Genomic DNA, 22,300 nt, shown 5'->3' with positions numbered 1-22,300 from the left:
GCATAATATTCAAGTTGACTCATTCAATTCAAGAGAGTTGTAAGAGTGTTATTTAATTTTCACTTATCCAACGATTTAAGCTATAAACGCGCTTGATAGCCTACAAGCAACACCGCGGAAAAATGTCTGCGCACGCGCTGAAATATCAAAATATGATGGTAAATCTAAATATCAACTTTTGGAACAAAACATGCCGATTATTTGATAAAATATAAGTTAAGAAAAGGCAAAAATATACAAGACGGCCAGACAGAACATAAATTAAAAGCCTTCTAGCATTTAGAGTATCGAACGAACTGGAATTCACGGTAAATTTTCCTTTTTTTACGGGGTGGCTTTAGAATATTTTTCGAAAACAAAAGTTTAAACCTAAAAGTTAAGAAAACCCGCGGAAAGTTAAGCTTTCTAATCTATCTAAATTGTAAAATACATCTTAATTTTCAATCATTGAAAACACGCAAACGTCTCTGGCGACATATTTTTTCTTAATAAAACGTGTCTCAATTAGAAGTTCGGAAACTGTCGTTGCTTATTTGATAAACAAAATGTTTGAAACGAAAAATTTGTTAACAGTCACCTTTTACAGGTGTTTTTGTAGAATGCCACTTCTAGGACTTTCCGGACGTTTTTTCTCTTAGTTTCTATAATGCAGTGTATATTTATGGCTATGCCCTCGAAATATGGATTTGAAGACACGAATGAAATCACCCCTTTTTGCCACCATTTTTAGCCTTCGGAAACGTTCGGAACCGCTTTTTAATTTTTTTTAATCTCACTTACAGGCAGAGTTGACGCGTGCGCAGACGTTTTTCCGCGGTGTTCCTACAAGCGGCCCCTGCAAGATAGCGACTGGCGTAGCCAATAAGAATGCATCATTTTCAATAATACTGAGAACTAAGCAATAACATAATCATTTACTAACTAGCATAACACTAACTTAATTAAGCCTTTAAGATGTGAACTGATCAACAATTTTAATTAACAGGTATCAAACGACCGTTACACGCAACATATATACAGACATAATTTATCATGCACATAACACAAACTGTCTGTCGACATCAAGAAAGTGTTCATCAGTGTATTTTTCTAAAGCTTGTAGAAGGAAAAGTAATTTTCATACATTTGCAAGACTCTTGAGTTGAAATTGGTCATGCCAGCTACGCGTTTATGCGAATTAGGTTCTGTGCTTTTGAGATTCGGGTTTTTTTTAATGCTATTTTTGAATCTTTATGCTTTTGGACAAAAGCAAAGTTTGTGCTATGAAGGACCAAAACAAGGTAGGTTTATTCAATATTCTTGTACGTTTGCATGGTGACATAAAATAAGTAAATTATAGCTTGTAGGTATCTATAATGATATACTGCTAAGATAATGCTATTGAATGCACTGTCACTGATGAAGGCCCGGGTTAACTGACCGAAAGCTTTAAATTTAATTAAATACTTACACGGTGTACCTAGAAGCTTATTTACTTAAGGTAGGTTTCGTTTAAGACTGTGCGACACGAAGTACAAGTTACATATCGCCTCAAGTTAGTCTTTCGAAGCAATTGTGCAGCTGGTCGTAAGACAGGATTCATATGATTAAAATAATTAAGTCGTGAGAATGTTGTATTGCATGTGTTTGTTCAAAGTTGTTAATTCTATTCGACTAGTGAACCGAATCGTTCGCACGATGTGACAAGTCAATTCGATTCAATGTAGTATGGTTCGGTTAATCATTCAATTATTGTGCCTGTGGCTGTGAAACGATGTTTTATACTGTTATACGGCGATTTTTCAAACGAATTGTTCGAAATTCACGAAATAAGATTTCCATCAAGTTAGAACGACGCCGTTCGGCTATGATACTTAGAACAGCTGAACAACCTAAACTAACATGTCGGCTTTCCATAAAAGAAATAAATTATAATCCTATTTCATTTTAACAGATACAATGAACTATTTTTTCGTCACACAGATCATCGTTTGAACACCACTGTGGCAAAATATGGCTTGGCTTTGACGGGAGCAGAATGTATTTTATTTTGCATGCGTGACGATGAGTCGTGTAGAGCAATTAACTTCAATAAATCCTGGACGTCTAAAGGAAATTGCAAATTCCTCAAAGATACCGCGTCAGAAATGTCGCAAGATTATTTACACAAAGATTAAGACTATGATTACTACACATTACTCAGTCCCACCAGGGTAAATATGCACAATTTTTCCTTAAATTCACAGCAAATAAACTCTGTAAATATGACCGGTTATGCCAGCATCATTATTCATTAGATAGGCGCAGTGCGCGAGTGCGATGTTTCAAAAATGCCGTTAAATGTTCTTATCGCGTTTATATCGTAAGCGAGTTCCACGACTCCCTTTTTTTTCATCAAAATTTTACACCAACAAATGCTTTATGGATCGAAAAAGTTTCAAATAATTCTATAGTGGGCCATTTTTATATAAACGTTATATTAATATTATTAACTTTTAAAGTGAATTGTCCATTACAGAATAGCATGACCAAGCGTTGCCAGGCACAGGTGCTGAAAAGATTTAGTCTTCTAGCGAAACATTTAAAAGATTAAGCAGATTAACTTTAATTTAGTCTTCTAGCCAAACATTTAAAAGATTAAGCAGATTAATTTTTATTCTTCTAGCCAAACATTTAGATGCTTAATCTTTACATTGATCATTTTCCTTTAGAAACCAATCTCTTCAAGCAATCCGAACAAACAACAATCAACAAGTAAGCCTTACGTAATTAATGTACTACAAATAATATAACAACTTGTCGCCCTGTGGCCGGCGGCAACACTAAAGGCCCTGTTACACGGTGCAATTTTTCCTACAACTTGCAATGCAATTCTTCTTTTGAGAGATGTAAATTTGGCAACTACCAAACGTTTGTCTTTATTACACTTCATGGCGTTTCTTACAAGTACATTTGAAGACTCTTCACTAATTTACATATCTTAAAAGTAGCATTGCGTTGCAAGTTGCTACGATATCTTCCGAGGACTCAAAGATTCGCGAACCGTCGGAAACTATTATCCGCCATTACCGTTGAATCAGTTTGTGAATATTTGCGATCTTTTGGGCAAAAAATACTGCTTATTTTCGTAAATGCACGAACAACTAAGGATTTAGCCAATTTTTTAGAGCTAAGCGAAGGGTAAATGGCTATTTTGTGCTGGGAATAAATGTGGGAAAGGTCCTAAAAGCCAAATTCGCTAAACTAAAGGAGCGGGATTTTATACAAAATTGAAGGTGGTGTCTCCACTTAATAGTTCCATTTTTCACTCATGGAACTTTAGAAAATATAATTGCTTGTAGCGGAAGCATTGAAACAATTTCGTCGTGCGTTTATCAATATATACTGCGTTTGTCTTTAAAAACGCTAAAATATCTTCAACAATTTTAATGTAACTGAAGAATACAAGCAGGTTAAACGTTGAGGAAATGGCTTTGAATGTTTGGGAATTGGTTTTACATACTTTTATATAACTATCACTACGCCATATGTGCCCGTGCGCAGGCAACCATAACATTGGGCTGCCTATGTTCATGCAATCGCCATTCGCAATAATATGCGTTTTGCAAATCCTTATGCACTCTTTGAGTGCCTATTTTTTCTCAAGCTTTTGGTGTGTAAAATATTTTAATGATTAATGTGTTTAATCATCGCCAAATTTAACCGCAAGATTCTTTCACGTTATTGTCATTATCAACAGTAATTCAATCTGCCAATTGTTCAAATTAAACAGGCCGTAAAACTGACATACATCATTTTGGTTGCATTGATAGCTTAAACGCACAATTTTTATCAAAAATCATGCATTGAACACGTGGACGCTTTAAGATTTATCAATTCAGGCTCTTGGCGGCATAAGTTTACAGGCTTCGTGCATCCCTATGAAATATATTAAATTCCCGATAACACTATTCTGTAGAGGCACCTCCAACATTTTTAGTTGGGAACTGGCGGGGGAGTTTTAACAAGACTGGTTGGTCAACCTGTGGCAAAGAAAATCTTTTCATATCGGGATTCTATAGAGGTGCCCTACACAGTACGACTAGGGATCCCATCAGGTTACTTGAAGAAATAACATGTTGTAATTCGATTCAGACGTACAGCAGTGAGGAGGGTCGGTGTAACAAAGCAAATTGGCGCCGTTCTTTGAATGAGTAAGTATAATCAATGGCCCGATTCCATGGCAAAATTCGTTTTTTACGAAAATTTTCGTAGTTCGTCCTTACCCCGTATTTTATACTAAAATGGCAGTACCCATTCAAATTCGTCTAAGTGAACGAACTATGTTAACGGATGATCCGTCTTTTGCCCGTGGTCACACACAGACGAACTAGAAGACGAATTATCTTTTCCTTGTCCAAGTTCGTTCAGACGGGTCCAGACGGATGATCCATCTGTAACATCATTTCAATATTAGTGTCGCAGAAATCGTATAAATTTGTTCATATACATACATGTCAATATGGTAGACGTTATTAGATACAAATTTGTATTGACAATAGCTTAATATAGCTAAATTGAATATAAAGTGCCGCGGCTATTAGCTAATTAAAATATATAGGTGAGGGTAAATCGATTATGATTTTTGGCACTTCACTAGACGCAGGTATAAATTCTAGGGGTTCAAAGGGTCTTTCGAGTGGAATTATACACACTTCAAATTCAAACCAGGAACAGTTGATAGAAAATGAGTCAACTATCGGTCTTCCGCCAGGAATCCGAACCTACGCTTTTGCGATGCCGGTGGAATGCTTTAGCCACTGCGCTACAGAGGTCCGACTCATTTTTTCATCAACTGTTCCTGGCTTGATTTTGAAGTGTGTATAATTCCGCTCGAAATTAAGACCCTTTGAGATTCTAGAATTAAACTGTGTGGCTCGTGATTGTCCAGGCCGTCCTAATTAAGAAGGCAAAGCACATCAACGACAGGCGGAAAACAATATTTTTTATTCTGATTGATAAGAGGACATCAAAATTACAGATCATGCGGCTAGAAACAGGCCTATTTTATACATTGCCTTCTAATTTAATCATCGTGACCATCTCAACATCACTCTCATAGGAACGGCGGTTGGAACAATTGCCAAGACTGTTACTTTTTAAACGGATTAGAACGCACTGGGGGGCGATAATTTACATAACATCGAAGGAGGCAAATGCTGTAAACCTAGTAATCATCCTGACAAGTATGGATCATGTTATGAAGAAGATGTTCGAACATCTTTTGCAATTGATCAGAAAGGATGGTCAAATGTTCTCAACCTGGGTATTACATCACTGGACCCTATCGTGGATTTGGAAATTGGCTGAACAATATCGATAAATTTCGATGCTGTCGAATGGTTGCTATGTAGCTGCAATATCTTCAATATTCGCATAATTTAGCTTATTATAATTATATGGATTGGGATATTCTACAGAAAACTAAAACACTCCTAGAACTCATACGCCACTAGATCAGGGGTACATTGTTCGTGTTTCCGTATGTTACGTTTTAGAGTATTGTTACATTAAAAATTTTTTGACATTTTCATTGTTGTTGTTGCGAAAATACAAATGGTCTTTGACTCTTTGGTTCGTATATAAAACTAAATTAACCTCGGAAATACAAACGATACACTTGAAAGGCATACTAAATAATGATATTTTTGTATGTTTGCATGGTGACAATGGATTAGTAATTAAACTTGTAGGTCCCCCGTTCCCCATTTAAAAGATAGCCAAAGAACAAGTGCCATTCTCATTTTGGTCGTATATCCAACGTATGTACTCGTATGTGACTCGTATGTCATTCGTATATGCTCGTATGTCACTCGTATGTGCTCGTATGTCACTTGTATGTACTCGTTTGTCACTCGTATGTACTCGTATGTCACTCGTATGTACTTGTATGTCACTCGTATGTACTCGTATGTCACTCGTATGTACTCGTATGTAACTCGTGTTACTCGTGTGGTGTTTTAGTCACGATCACACCACGTAAGTATTTAATACTGCAAAGCTTTCGGTCCGTTAACCCGGGCCTTCATCAGTGCAATTGCACTGTCTATACGACTATATTTCATGATAGAACAATATTAACGAAATTATGAAATTGAAAAATAATGTCACAGTAAAGCAATTGAGTACTATACACTCATTTTGAGCAGACAACAGGAATTTACAGTATTTCTGAGTTTCTACATATAAATATGCAAATTGTTACAATCTCAAAGCTTATAGCCCCGTTTACACTACACTCAATTTATCGGCCCGGTAAAAATGGGTACCCGTACCATATTCATCCGTGCTCGGTCTTTGTATTGGTAACCTGTACATTGACAAAACTAGGCACAGGCACAAATTATGCCGTGCCGTTCTGATAAGTTGAGTTCAGTGTAAACGGGCCTATGAAATTGGCTTTCAGAGAAATTCGCTTATATTCGAACTTAAAAGCTCATGTGAGAACTAAACAAACTTAAGGACAAATGACTGTGAAGGTATAAGATTTAAAACTCCGTTGAAAGAGCACTGCTGAGTCATATATATGACACAACCAGTCACTAATTGTCACTTATCAACGTAAATCGCCTTATACTTTATTACTCCGGTGTCAAGCGAAATCTCTGACCAGTGCGAAATCTCTGACCTCGCGTGACCGGTCAGAGATTTCGCGCGTGTACACGCGAAATCTCTGACCTTCGCGAAATTACCGACCTCGGCCGATCTTTATAATTTATATTACATTTATATTTCATATTAAATGTTATATGTTCTAAGGTAGTAGGTATAAAGTATTTCTATTTATAAAGTATTACTTTGTTCTCAAAAAATATGTAAGACAATGTAATTTTCAGCTTTGGTTTAGGAAATATTTGGCAAATAAATGTTTGAAATTAATGTGACTATAGTCTATATTTGGCCACCTACATGTATATTGTATATTCAATATGAGTCGTGTGTGAACTGCAACTTTCATATGTGATATTATACCTAAATAGCTTATATATTTGTCCACATGACCACATAGGTATGTCAACATGTGCACATGTATGTACATGCTCAATGTCCACTGTCCAAAAATAAATTATGCATATCATTGCGCATGTGCAGAAACGCAAAAGTCAAAGATTTCGCAGGTCAGAGATTTCGCGTCACACCTGCGCCAACGACGGAGTTGAAAATTCGCCCCAGTTTTGTTTTGTTCTTGTTTTTTTATACAGGGTGTCCCAAAAAAAACGAAAACTATTGAAATCACCCATAACAATGTAATTGTTAGAGTTTGAATGCCTAAGCACTCTGTTGGGCCCACAAGTTTATAAATCGGGGTTGCCATAAGAATTTTTATGCATGCATATGATGCAGTCAAATTTGCTTGTTCGCAAAAATGATATTTATTAACAATATTTACAATTTACAAATATGGATAACATTATTTAAATGTGCATCTCAAGGACCATGACCTTCGACATGTCCCCTTTCTCTAGCAACACAAAGCATTTAGCATTTTATAGGTTGCATTAAATCCCCACGAGCTGAAATTCGTGAACACGGCATTCAAATTTTAACAATGAGTGATTTCAATAGTTTTCGTTTTTTTTGGGACACCCTGTATATTACTTTTATTATTTTTCGTCGTTGCAAGAGTGTTTTGGCGCGAAATATACTAGTATTTAAAATGTGTATGTTACCGTATTTATCTACGTCACAGTCTTATCTTCCAAGAGTTGTGGTGCACAGCTTTGCTTTGGCTAATTTTCCGATGCGCGATTTGATTTCGCTCGCATGATACGGCAATTCCTACAGGAGTAACAAATAAACGGTTCTTTGATGCTGTTCGATTAAGTTTAGATTTATTTGGGGTAAGAATATATTTAACACATGTAAATTCTGGTCCTATTTTAATTCTGGTCGCTGCTATTTCGCCGTTTTAAAAGATGTGGTCGTTTAGGGGCGCGTTGACACGTCGCAATTAATTTGCACAGGATTGAAGATTTAATAGAAGCACGAATTCCAAAGTGTACATGTAAGACAGAGTGAACGTATCATGCGCTTTATTTACATTTTAAACAACTGAACTTCTATACTTTTTAGAGTACGATGTGCTTCTGAATGTCGCGATCAAAAAACATTCGGTTCGCAAGGCATCTAAATGAATATGAACTGTATTGTTTGTGTTCTGAAGCTTTGTATTGAAGACTGGGGAGTGCGCGGCACGCCGGAGTTAACGCCAGAACAGGCGTCTTGTTTTGTCTAAAAAGGATAGGTTTCTAGACTATTCGCGCAGAAACGTCATTAACAAGTTTACGTGCTAAGGTTGTGCTGTTCGAAGCATATATTATAGAGAAAAGTGACGTCGCCGCAAATTTCGAATTAAATCAGTGGCACTGATATCTTTTGGTTAGTTCTGGTTAGTTAGGGTATGGTACATTTTCTTTGCGCATTTGTCGTTAATAAGAGTGTGAGTGCCACCAGCCTCGTACCCAGGCGCTTTATTGGAAAACATAAAGGCTGCATTCAGCGTAATATAGAGATCTGTGGCTGAGATGTGCGAGCGCGCAGGGGTGCTTGGGGAGGACGCGACGGGAGAACGAAGCGCCTGGCAGAATATGCAGATTTCCGGCTCCCATTTTTGCAAAAAGTGAGAAATGCGTGAAGACTACAATATGTAGATATATTTTGAAGAAGAATTGAACCTGCGATCAAAATTATGGATGATTTGGAACGATCGTTTCAAGAACTATCATTTGAAGGTAGCTTTATACTGATTTTTTTATTTTAATACGACTATTTTGACAAATCTCGTTTCGTAAACACAGTCGCGCAGTATTTAACACCATTTAAATTCATCTTAATTTCCTTACCAAAGTATCATCAAGCTTGGAGGAGGAAAGGTATACGTTTGGTATCGAAGAATTGAGTGTTAGAGGTGAGTGCTTAGTTGCCTTGGGATTTAAATATTTCCTCTATTGATATTAATTAAACAATAATACATTTTTATTTTCATTCTATATCAAATATGCTATCAAGTTGCAATTTATATGCCTGTTGCTAGTAATATACAATAACAAACTCCAGGTCAGATTGTTACCAGCACCCCACAGAAAGAGGAAGGAAAAGAATCATTTCAGCAGGGAAATATGCTTTAACCCCAATGCTTGGAGTTTGTGTGAATTTAAGAATAAGCATAAGTACATATTATATATCAAGACTCAATTGTCAGAGATTGGGGCTGTTATTCATAAATTATACATATTTGTGCTTTTCATAGGTAGTGGAAGATATAAATCACCAAATTTATGCTCTGAATTAGAAAGGTTGTTGGACTATTGTGAAGACTCCAATGTCCATGAAAAACAGACATTATTAATGAGTTTACATGGCATTCTGATAATAAAAAGAATACTTTGACTCGGGGAATTAAAGAAATTTTCCCACATTCTCCAAAAAAGAAAATAGTTGTTGGATGTGAAAATATGTATCTCCTTTTGAGAGTATAATGTAGTAAATAGGACTATGGAACAATATAATTTATACATGTATTATAGTAATTTCTTGGAATACTGTACACAACCTTCATCTACATTGTGTGATGTATATAAGTATATTGCTGTAGGGATGAATTAAGTCTATTGTTTGCTTTGTGGTACACCAGTTGAATTTCATGTACAGTACAGTATACCAAAGAGTGTTGGTGTTATAAAGGAATATTAATGAATTACTCTCTACATATCAATAGTTAATTTTTCTTAACATTTAATACAGTAATTTGTACTAATTTGTTAATGAAACCACATGGTAGTAAACCATAATATTTTTGTAATGCAGAATGATAATATTTCTGTAATGCAGAATGAACTTAATGTAATGGAAAATGGCTTAGATAAACAGAATCAACTGCTGCTATTACTGCATTAGATGATGGAAACATGGAAGATGGAACTGGCTAATGAGCTTAACAAACTTATATTCAAATTGAACTCAGCATTGATAAAAACGTACCAGGTCAAAGTCAAAATTCTTAGTGATTCTGGAGGTGTTAAAATAACAGATTCCCAAGAAAACCAAATTAATAAAGAAGTCAAACAGATGGAAGAAATGTGCAACCTAAATCTGATGTAAATCATTGCATATTCGAGTAGATACTCTTCTTTCAGCGCTCGTAAATAACTGTTTGCGCCTTAATATTCGAAAATGATGAATAATACAACGCAGTGATAATTTTTGCACAAAAACTTTCCCAAATGTACCGCCCAGTGATAGGGTGTACGGCAATTTGCTCATTTGCATCTATGAAATATATGAATAAATCGTCCGCCGGCGCCATATTTGTTGCATATTCTGCCAGGCGCTTCATTTGTCGCGTCCTCCCCAAGCACCCCTGCGCGCTCGCACATCTCAGCCACAGATCTCTATATTACGCTGAATGCAGCCTTTATGTTTTCCAATAAAGCGCCTGGGTACGAGGCTGGAGTGCCACCGAGTTAAATGATAAGAAGGAGTATCAATGTTTGACTGTCTACGGAATCGAAATTTGCGTCGTCGCCAAACATGTAACAGAGTTTAAACACGTCAATTTTATTCTTATACCCTTAACAACATCTACGACAATATATTTGCTATCGATACTAACGCCATTTCTTAACAATTCTTAAATAAACAATTTTCTTTCTCTAACCACTTCTTAGATGATACTTAAAACCGGGGAACAGTGGACACAAAGCGTCTAAAGTCTTACTAGTTCCGCAAAGTTGTGATTTGTAATATGACACCTTGCATTTTCATTCTCTTAAATTGTCTACTGGGAAAAAATTTTTGACCAATATTTTCCAGGGCACCCAGACTGCCCAGTGAATTACACAAATACTGGAACGGTTAGCCCAAACTCAACCAAGTGAAGTCATTAAGATGGTGGTGGCAGTTGAACTCCAATATGTATATTTCAAATACTTTATATAGTCGACTGAAACCGTCCTAAATATTAATATATATTTTAAACTTTTTGTGTACATTGTGTTGAACTCAGTGTTTGAAATTAAAATTTGCTTGTCAAACTTCACCTGTCAAACTTTAGCAGGTAGTATAAAGTACTTTAAATTCGTTTTCGTAGTTAAATTGTATATAGTTAACAACAAAATACAGCTAGGGGTTTATATAGAACTACTTCTGTAACAATGCATGGTAAAAAGTACAGTTTTGTCCAGAAATAACCTAACAAAGACAGACCGAGGTCGAACCGCGGTGAGACCAATGTCTATTCTCGGTCGAACTCGGTCTCACAGACATTTCTTAAGATGTTTTCGATCTGATTATTGTGTTGTCGTTCTCAGCTTTTCATAAAATTCCGTTCGGAAGCGAACTGAAGTGCTACTTCTAGGCCCTTGCTGCGTCATAAACCGTGATAAAAAACACGAGATGGACACGTCCGGGACAATTAGGGCACAGGTGGCAATTGCAATTTTTCATTAACATTAAAACGTCGTTCATCCGGCAAAAGCACTTCAAAACAGGCTGTTCCTTGACGAGAACATGTAACGGGATAGTTATATAACAATGATATGGCGCTTTTACAACGGAGAAGAATAAATGCGATTCGTGATAAGGCTTCGAAACCTTTATTTATGATACCGGCTGTCGGTTTATCTTTGGCATGTTTGAGATTCAGTCTTCTGATGTTGATATTTTTGATTGTTCAAAATTTTGGAGATGGGTTGGACTTTTGCTTCGACGGATCAAAGGAAGGTTTGTGACTTTTTTAAAGCGGCCTAATTTGAAATTTCATCATAGTTAGTTAAAGGTTATTCGTAATTAAGGCATAAGTGGAACTCTGCTTAAGTACTTCACAGTTTTGGTTCCACATTATTCCTTACCTAGTTTTCGCGCTTTCTATAAGGTTATCGTTTCAACCACGGGCATATAGAGAATATTCACGCAAAGTCAGGAGCGGAGTGCGCCTTCAAATGTGCGGGGACGAAAGGTTGCAGATCCGTTAACTACAAAAAACAGCGAAGTTGTGAAGAAATGGAAAACTGTGAATTGCTCGCAGAAGTTGAATCAAACACTTCCCCACTCATCAAAGATAAAGATTATGACCATTATCTATTGCTCAATTGTGACGGGGTGAGTAACAATCTCGTTCAGTTATAGTAAAGAAAAATTTCCCGGCTTTTTACAAAAATGCTCGTATAGAATAAAAGAATGCCAAAAAAGCTGCTACATGCATTATCGCATGTATACCGAGAATAGCTCAAAATTGTAAAAACACAGATACAAGTATAATTATTCCTTAAACAGTCGTGAATTTGCATCTTATAGTACGCTGTGGATGTCTGCTTATAATTTGCTCAAAATGCTCTGCTTAACTTGCCATTTTTTGGAGGGAGACAAATTCAGAAAGTATAAAGTAAAACCAACCTTCAAAAAAAAAAGACATGCACTTTTTCAACATCACTAGCTATATATATAGCTTATGCAAATACAAAACAAGACGTTTTATATCTGGAGTTGGCAAGATGTTTTTACTTGCAAGAGTCTGTTTTATTTTATATATTCTGCTACTAATTCCTCTACTTCGTGTGTAATAAATGAGGGGCAATAAAACTAAAAGCTCCTCATGCAGCTTGTATGTAACTAAATTGATCTAAGTAAAAAAAATGTGATAATTAATAACGAATAAAGTTACTTGATTTATAGAGTGTAATTTGAGATGGAGGCAGGTCTTACACGTACATATGTCGTTTTTTAAAAGTAAACTTATCACAATTGAAATAGACTGCAAACATAGCGAAAATTTGTAACCTCAAGAGTCAAGACAGGTCATTTCTACGCAGTAAATTTTTTGAATTCTCTACCTTCATTTGTTATTCAATTGTGATAATAGTCGAATAGTTTCGCTTGGTTTAAAAATTGAACAAAAATTTCTGTTTCACGCAGTAAAAAAATACGCAACGCGTAGAGAACCGAGTTAAAGAATAGGTTAAACGCAAATTTGAGGCCATCAACTGAATAACATGTACAATGGCGAGAAACATGCATTTTCACATTATTAGAATGCGTACGCGTGCTTCGCAAGGTTTATATAGCTTTTATTTCCGTTATACAAGAGAAAAATGGAAATATTTATAAACGTATTCGAATTTAATAGGGTATTAGTTTTGTTGATGTGTCTATAAATTAGGCAGAGACGTCTTGTAGCTATAGCAAATAAAATAATTAAGCGTTCCTGGTGTCAGAGTCGAGAGGCATATGGCATTTGCCTATAATCTAACTTAGTTACAAGAATATATATATATATATATATATAGCGTAGTGTACAAAAACTATAATACCAGCCGAAAACCTCAAACAACAAGACAAATAATATGTCGGATTTGAAGATGTTAATCGTTAGATTATGCTTTTTCTTGTACAAGTAAAAGTCACCGAAGTAGATTCTCACGCTATGCATGTGCGCACGAGCGTCGTTTTTTAGCGTTTTCAAAATCGTTTTTGTCTATTTTATTGTTTAAACGCCCTTGTCCACACGATTCGACTTCAAACCGTTTTGGTATGAAGACGAATGTGAAAACGCTCGAAAACGTTACCATGTGTAGTCTAAATTTTGTTTCGCTCAATTGTTTTTAGAAACCATTAGACCCTACGTCATCAAGCTCTCCAACACAATCAACAAGTAAGCCTTACAAATTAATTAATGCTTGCATGTATACCCCACAAACGAGGGTGATTGGCAATATACAGGGTGTATAAAAAAGTGCACACTTCGTAAATGTCTTCAAGGCGTACACGCACGAATCGTTAGGGAAATCTAGTGGTATTTTGAGCTCTGCGGATACCACCTGTATAGAAATATTTGTGAAAAATAGTGTTTTGCGAGTGAAGAAACGCTATTCTTAACAGTCATTAAAAAACGGCTTAGCACAAGGTACCGCGAACAGGATTTGCCATTGGTTAATTGATGATTAAAGCTTGGTTCGCATATGTCGCTGCATGACAGTCGGCGAAGTATTGCATGTGGCCATTGTCGAAGAAAATTTATTCAAAATAACAAAGCACTTAATTCATCAGTGATCACCGACAATATAGCCATATATATGACAGGTCAAGTAAGCGTGTACGCAAGGTTAAAAGATTGGGTATAATTGGCTAACTGTATTTTGCGTTTTAACTTTTAAATCTGCATGGTTTCCTGTAACTGAGTGGGCTCTTACAGGGCAAAAATGCTTTGGCTTAAGTTTTTTGCCATCACCTTACTTGGAAAAACAATATTTGCAATTGCACGGATACCAAAGTTATGGTTAATCATGCAGTCATGTTAAACTTGACCAGGCTGTATATAGCTTTTAACGACGCTTTTGTAGTTACTGAATCGTAGTTAACTCCAAAATACAGGAATCTTATTGACCACTTCTGCCATTTTAATATATACGGCAACTGTCAACTGGCTCCTTATCTTATTTTACTACAACTACTTGAACTTTGCTGGGCAATAAAAAAAACCTAACACGTGTTTCCGGGCTAGTTAGAGCACGGCAGGCAATGCAATTTATCATTAAAATCAAAACGTCGCGTTCATCAGGCAACAGCACTTCAAAACACAGATATACCAACCGTCACTGGATGAAAACTTAGGCCCAGGTTATACGTCATATTTTAGTCGACGCAATAATGAAGTTTATCATCTCATCATCAATTGTTTGAATTGCATTCCCCGCGACCAAAATGCATGCGACGTATATAAGTGGTAGGCCATAGCCTAGGCCTTAGATTTGCAATAAATTTTGCTGCATGCAAACTTAATGCAAATTCAAACTTTAACATAGTTTGCCCTAGAGGCTCAAGTTGAAAATATGAATTATTTTCTGATACAATTGTCATGCCAGATTTTTAAGTTGCCAACTGCCAAACTTGCGCTGATCGTTTGTGCAAATACGGCAATCATCGTGCTTTAAATTTGCAATCAACAGGTTTGCAGAGCATTTCAATATTAGTTTTTTGTACAGTGTGTTCATGCATTTACAAAACCAGAGAACATATATAACTGAAGTCTATGATAGTATGAGGCTAGTGCAACAGAGAAGAGTAGATGCGATTCCCTATTACCATTGATTTGGAATACGACAAGTCGACAGCTAAGGCAGGCGGTAAAAATTTCATTAATATATCCGATCAGAGTTTACGGATTAACCATCACGGCGTCTTAAATAGAGCTCTTGCTTACCGTGAGAGGCTGATAGCACGTCTCTAATGTCCTTAGACCTAAAAATCATTGTGAATCTCAACTTTTAGCAACAACTCCAACATGTTCAGTTGCAAAATGGTGGTTGAAAAGTTCTAATAAATGGGGCTGGGCAACATGTGGCGAAGAAAATCTTTTCATCACGGGATTTTACCGAAGTTCCCCCAACAGTAATAGAGTTCCCATCATTTTACTTGAAGAAGCAAGATGTTGTAATTCCACGCCAGCGAGCAGCGGTCAGAATGGCCAATGTAAAACAGTAAATTGGTGGTTTTCGCTTGATAAGTATGTGTTCGTTGGGTAATGTGATTCCACTATAATATTACTTTTTTAAAGTATCGCGGGAATTAAATTCAGGCGAAGTATTAAATGATCAAAATCAAGTAAATATAATACACCCTTGAATACAAAACCATTAAATCATTGTGATTTTTTCATCATTAATTAATATAGTAACAACACTTGGCCGAATAACTGTCCTCAGGTTTACTTTTTTAATTTAAACGATTGGCGCTTTTCCAAAAGAAGCATGCATCAGATAAAAATCTACTTAATTCGGGACAATTATAGTTAATAAAACTAAAAGAGGCTTTCACATCACCATTCGTGTAGAGAAAACATTTGGAGTAATTGTCCGGAGGGGTACTTCTTAAACGGATTACAACACACTATTGGGGCCAGCAATTTACATGCTATCGAATATGGCCATTGCTGTAAACCTAACAATCATCCTGACCAGTATGGATCATGTTATGAGGAGGATGTTGGAACATCTTTTAATCAAGCAGGATGGTCAAACTGTTCTAAGCCTGGACATTACATCGCTGGACTCAATCGTGGAAATGGTGATTGGCTGAACAATATCGACAAATTTCGATGCTGTCAAATGGTTGCTATCTAACTAGTAACTTCTTGAATGTTGGCACAAATTAGAATTATCAACTAGTATGCTATCTGTATATATAATGGTAGGGAATGACACTATGAAAAATACTGTAGCATTCAGGGGTTTGTTAAGATCGAAGGTAGCGGAAATTAGCTTCAAAAGTTATATTAGAATAGAAACGCAAATAGTTTAAAGGTAGGGTGCAGTGCGCATCGGTTATGCTCATAACAATGGGTAGACTACTTGATTTAAAATTGCTGAAATTTAGCACGTTCTTTACTAATCAGAAAATAAAATCCAGCTTATACTCATTTAGAACTATGGCGAACACAACTGAATAGTTTCAAATATTCTGGTCGTTTCATTGTTTAAATTTTAAATCAACGCGTTTCATAGTTTTCAAATTTTTTAGCATCTGTAACCTACCTTTAAAAAAGAGATGCAGACGATTTCAGAAACGTATTCACCAACTTTTATCAATTTGAAGATGGTCGAAAGTAGAAGCTTCGGTCAGTTTTCAATTATTTTGTGGGGTAAAGGCGTAGCTATAGAACGAGAATATACTTCTGTGATCACTAGTGGAAAATATCGTCTGATATTCACGAATTATTCATGTATCATGTAGGAGTTGGGTGCACTAAATGAAGTAGCTATGTTGCATTTTTTTTGTGTTATTTATGATTATCCCGAAAGAGTCAATGGTTTTAATATGGAAGAAAGGATTGTAGTTCTACAATATACTTACTCAAAATTAATACGTTTTTGGCTGTGTTATATACGTATTTCATTTAACACACATTAAAGTCAACATGAATCTCTGTGTATCTCTACTATTTTGCTATGATAGCACCCATGCAAATTCCAATGAGAAAACGTCGACACGTCAATTAATTATAATAAAGTTTACGCTTTACATGTGCTATCATATCTATATTGGTCAAACGGCTATTGCTGCAGACCTAAAAATCATCCTGACCAGTATGAGTAATGTTATGAAGTTCATCTTTTGAACATCTTTTGATAAGAAAGAATGGCGAAACTGTTCTCAAACTTGGCTTCTCATCACTGGAAGTTATCGTGGAAGTTGTAATTGCTGAACAATATCCATGAATTTCGAAACTGTCAAACGGTTGCTATCTAATTCTTGACATGAGTGTTTCTAAAAATTAGCAGTGGCTGTGATGTTAGAGAATTGCATTGGTTAATAACACTCAATTATTTTTTAAACATCTACTATGGAAATGCGAACTAGTATGGATATTATATATTTTTCCATGCTATATCCAAAGTATATAAAAATGGCAATTAGTATGGATACTAAGTGAGTTAGCTTGTAGGCAGGTGCGGATCTATGGGTGATCAGAGCGATCACGTGATTTACGTAAATTTCCCCAAAAAAATGCCAAGAAAATGCTTTTGAAAAAAAAACCAGTCCAGTTATGAAACATCGTGCAGTGCATTGCATCAAGTGAAAGTAGTGTTTAATACTGTTTTCAGCCATATTTTGTGTTCTGGCTTGACTTGGATGAGGTTTCGTACTGTCTGACCACGTTTCTCACGGAATTCTTTCTCTTTCCAAGATGCTACTGCTCGCATATGAACCTCTGACTGTTCATGTTTTTTAAATTCTTTCCCACTTTCCATTGCTGTCTTCCAGTTAGAGAATCCATTTGTTATGAATGTTTTTTCTTTAGTCGAATCTTTTGAAAACATTTGACAAGGATAGCAAAAACATGAATCTATATACATCTTCGAAATACTCCAGCCAAGAAAAAGCCTTGTACCATGAACTTTGGAAAGATCTTTCTCGACTCCCTTGCCTTTTTTTCGGGTAGTGTGGTAGTAAAGGCCTTGACTGTTCACGAAATTGCCGAGAACTTGATCCACTTTGTGATGGAGATTGTGATAAAGTATGCATATTTTGTAGTTGATTTGCAATTTAGATTTTACAAATTTGGAATAAAATATTTTGTCAAACAGAGCCCGCGTTAAAAATTCACTGGCAGATAAACGAATCAGCATAGACTTCATATAACCCTCATTTAATATTTTGAAAAAATAATTACGGTAAAAAAGGTATGTGCTTCAGCGCGTTTTTGCAACTAAGCGAGCAAGATTTTGTAATTTACAATACCGCGTGCAATAAAGCATATACTCTTTACAATTTTCGCAATATTGGCAGCATAAATCTATGCAATCCAATACATTTTATCAGGGGGGGGGCCAAAATTTCGCCAGGGGGGGGAAGGTCCCCCGGCCCCAGCCCTGGCTACGCCTCTGGGGCAATCTAACTTTTAAAGCAACTTTGTTTATAAAATATTCATATATGGTCACACTGCATGCACGGGACGAACAAGAAATGATTTTAGTTTTCCAATAACTTTTCTATTTGTAGTATACTATACTATACCGTTCTTCAACGGAATTTTTGGCTGTACATAAGTGTCATATATTTTATTAAACACTATGTCGACATTTATCTCTTTTATCTCTACGACTTTGTCATCATGATGGCATTCATGCACAATTCCACTGAAGGTCACTGAAAAACTTCGACAGGTCAATCAAAATAAAGTTTACATATTTTATTTTATATTTAGCTCGATCGTGTCACTCCATAAGCCCCGAGCGCATTAAAGCAATAGATAATGACGTGTGACCGAGGGCTATAAACAACATTTATATAATTAAATTTTTATCCATGATAGTTTAAAAAGAATAAATTTGACGGCTCTGAATAATGGGAAATGGGGCTTCTCATTTGACGACTAATTTCAAAAATTTCTCCTTTGCTCCCCTTTGGCCACAAACGGCATTCGTACTTTGTTACCCCAGTGGGAGGCCCTTTTTGCCAATGGCCCCGAAGTTCTTTAAAAAAGCCCTGAACGTAAGGCCCAGGACCTGGACGTTTTGTAGTATTCACATTCGGAAACTGCCTGCCGGAAGAATCCGGAGCTCGGCACGTTTTAATAACCGTCTAACTTGTTTAAATGCAGAACAACAAACATGACATTTTGGAAACAAATAAGAATTAGAAAAATAGATAAAATAATGCTAACTTGCTGCCTACATAGTATTCAGAAGATTAGCAGAAAAGCTGGAGTTTAAGATAAAAGAACCAGTGTTGCAACGCTTTTGTCAATATTCCTCCATATTTAAATTTTCCCGCGTTACCAAAGCAACGTCCGGGTGTAAATGTCCGGGTTGAACAACTTCCGTAAAAACGCGGGTTGAATAACGTCCCATCCCGGCTCTCATAGAGATACCCATAAATAAGGCCCGGATGGTAAGAGGAATTACTAGAATATTGGATTAAAATTTAATTTCTTAAATATCTCGACGAAGCGCTTTCGAAAACTTGACGAGTTATATCATCCTAATAAACACATAATCATGCGATGTTGCTCGTACAATTACAGATTAAAAGTGCTCGTGATATTAGAAATAATTATCCATTTCCCAAAATTGGGCTCGCCCCGGCGGCTTTTGCCAAACCTTTGATAAAATTTTCAAACATCACTCGTACTATTAATCCTAAATTGTCATCGTCATCGCCCGATTGAGTAATCGTGATTAGGAAGATTTCTTAAAAAGATTTTTTTTCAGATTGAGTTAAGGAATTTGTAGCTAAAAAATATTTATAATTTTAAAATCACGAACCCTGGCAACAGTTATTTCCCATGAAAGTAGTTTCCATAACGAAGGAAATGGCCTATTCGTCTTTCAAATTTTTAAATTTTTAATTAACATCTAAATTTTTATTAATTATAGATTATTTGATAAAATACCTAATGGCCTAAAATATTGTCTAATATTACGTTATTACAGGTACAGGTACAGGTGGCATTTTTTAATCAAAAAGACTAACGCCTGTATTCAAAAAGCTCACTCACACTCATACTCATTGAGTGTGACATATAAATTTTGTTAATGCTGATCAATGAGAAAGTTTTCTCTGAATAGATGGAAAGATATAAGGTAAATCACTGAAAATCAAGCTCCTATTCGGCTGGAAATACCACCATTGAAACGTAATGAGCAGATTAAGATCTCCCACTCAATGAGTTTGAGTGTGAGTGAGCTTTTAGAATACAGGCGTAAGTCGCTTATTAGGCAATACACAATACACACATGCCAATTCTCCCCACGCGAAAACCAAGCAGCAGGCTGTAAATGATAACAGCGCCGGTACAACAAAGCAACAGCTAAACTTTGAAGCTCTTATTCATGGTACCAACTGCCAGTTTGCCTTTCGTAGCTTTCATGATATTGTTGTTGATATCATCAAATCCACGGACTTTCGCTAATGCGTTGGACTTCTGCTTCGATGGATCAAAAGAGGGTAGAGTTTCGGACATCGCATGATTGATATTAAACTTTTGAACCTATTTGAACTGTATTAGTTTATCAAATGGCACAGTATTCATTAATACCATTCAAATATCGGTAGCTAACGGTCTTTGTAATACTAATAATTACGTTTCGGTTCTTTATCCTTTGTTATTTCATATTCTTCATTCTTCCTTACCTACATAGTTGTAATTATAGTTTACGGCTTTCTTAAGGTTATCGCTTAAACAGCAGTCATATCGAAATGACTTACGCCAAATCAGGGGCAGAATGCGCCTTTACATGCGCAAAAAAAAGTGGGTGTAGATCCGCTAACTTTAAAAAACTGCGAAGTTGTGAAGAAGTAAAGAATTGTGAATTACTCACAGAGGTTGCTTCGAAAGCACCTTCCGCGCTCGTCAAAGCTGAAGAATATGACCATTATCTACTGCTCGATTGTGAGGGGGCAAGTATAAGCGAAATTTTATAATATAACTTAGTATAAGTAGGAGCTATACTTTCAAATGCAATCACAAATGAACATGCATGAGTCCGAATTTTTGGCTTAAAAAAAATACTCCTGAGTGCATATGTTTTTTCCTCATTGCACAATGTTGTTTTACCTTTACTAACAATATGATATAGTCATATAGATGGGAAAATTTTATGATGACAAGTAATGAATGCAGTGCAATTTGAAATGGAACAACAATTGAATTGCAAATAAAACTGCATGCATGCCTTCCCATTTAAAGAAATTCGTGCGTTAATATTATTATATCAGCTAGTAAGATATATATGGCAAAATATTGCCATCAAAGTTGGAATACGGATGGAAAACAAAATGATATATGTAAGATGTTTTTGAAGTGCAGTTAAAGCTGCAAAATATAGTGTCAAATTCGCAGTTTTCGGAATTTCCCTGTTATTAAAAATTAATTAGCTACAGTTAAAAAATTTAATTATAAAATTGTAACGGTTAGATCGATTTTTTTTTTTTTTTTTTTTTTTTGAACAGAAATAAAATTTATTCGAACATTACTATAAATACATAATAAATCGATATCATATACTTTTTATAATGCATGCACAATACAAGAGGAAAAATATAAAATTACGCATATAAACTTAATATAAATATAAACTAGAGAAAACTACTTTATCTAATATTAGAGTTCCATTCCGACAACGAGATATCTGTAGTTAAAGGAATGTTTAAAGTTCTCCAGGAACGACTACCACGAACACACACAACCCTAGCGCGAAGAAGAGCAAAAGCTATCTTCTTACGTAACCAGTTGAGAACGATGGAGGAACTAAAGTTCTTTTTCTCAGCCAGTTTGCCTGCTAGGAACGAGAGGAAGTGAGAAGTCTCCCTTCCACATCCACCATAGGCACTAAAAACGACAGGGGTGAAGGAGCCATGTTCAACTTCCAATTCACGGTTAGATCGATTGATCGAGATTCATGTGAGTTGTGCGTTAAGCGAATTTTGGGTCGGCTTATGTAAATGGTAAATATGAAGCTAAGATTATTTTTATAGCCGATTTAAATTAACTTTTTAATAATTATGAATTTATGACATGCATTCCGGATTGTGGCGTCACTTGATTAATTATTGTGATGTCACCCCCCTGCCAAAACTTAGCAATATGGCGCGCGCCATATTGCTCAATTTTGGCAGGGGGTGACTGCTTCAAAAAAATGCACTTGCTAAGTGACGAATCATGACGAATCACACTTACGAAAAAATAGTATAGAGTTTATCTTCTGATAGGTATTCTGTGCCGGTGCAATGCTCTAGCCACTGACTGAGCTACAGAAGTCCGATGGTTGACTCATTTTTTCATCAA

At 36.0% G+C, this 22,300-nt stretch overlaps 1 protein-coding gene and 1 long non-coding RNA gene across 2 annotated transcripts; both read left to right on the top strand.

Moving 5' to 3' along the window:
• The first annotated feature begins 8,538 nt into the window (after positions 1-8,538).
• LOC114540204 lies at positions 8,539-9,717 on the top strand. Its single transcript, XR_003689011.1, has 3 exons — positions 8,539-8,750; positions 8,867-8,926; positions 9,269-9,717. It is a non-coding gene; the product is annotated as an uncharacterized LOC114540204 (long non-coding RNA).
• Positions 9,718-11,525: 1,808 nt separating this feature from the next.
• LOC114540203 lies at positions 11,526-16,801 on the top strand. Its single transcript, XM_028560474.1, has 5 exons — positions 11,526-11,739; positions 11,891-12,117; positions 13,621-13,666; positions 15,283-15,517; positions 15,845-16,801. The coding sequence occupies exons 1-5, from the start codon at positions 11,556-11,558 to the stop codon at positions 16,131-16,133; spliced, it is 981 nt and encodes a 326-aa protein (XP_028416275.1). The 5' UTR covers positions 11,526-11,555; the 3' UTR covers positions 16,134-16,801.
• The last annotated feature ends 5,499 nt before the right edge of the window (positions 16,802-22,300 follow it).

Source organism: Dendronephthya gigantea, unplaced genomic scaffold (genome assembly GCF_004324835.1).
Source record: "Dendronephthya gigantea isolate DGI-Jeju-01 unplaced genomic scaffold, DenGig_1.0 000224F, whole genome shotgun sequence".
In the NCBI taxonomy this organism is placed as follows: Eukaryota; Metazoa; Cnidaria; class Anthozoa; order Malacalcyonacea; family Nephtheidae; genus Dendronephthya; species Dendronephthya gigantea.
The sequence above is the reverse complement of the archived record's forward strand: the minus strand, read 5'-3'. Positions and strand labels throughout refer to the sequence as shown.

Coding starts and splice junctions, on each gene's coding strand:
- LOC114540203 (XM_028560474.1), top strand. CDS start 11,556: ATGGCGCTTTTACAACGGAGAAGAATAAATGCGATTCGTGATAAGGCT. Junction 13,667..15,282: donor CTCTCCAACACAATCAACAA/GTAAGCCTTACA, acceptor CTCAACTTTTAG/CAACAACTCCAACATGTTCA. Junction 15,518..15,844: donor TGGTGGTTTTCGCTTGATAA/GTATGTGTTCGT, acceptor CCATTCGTGTAG/AGAAAACATTTGGAGTAATT.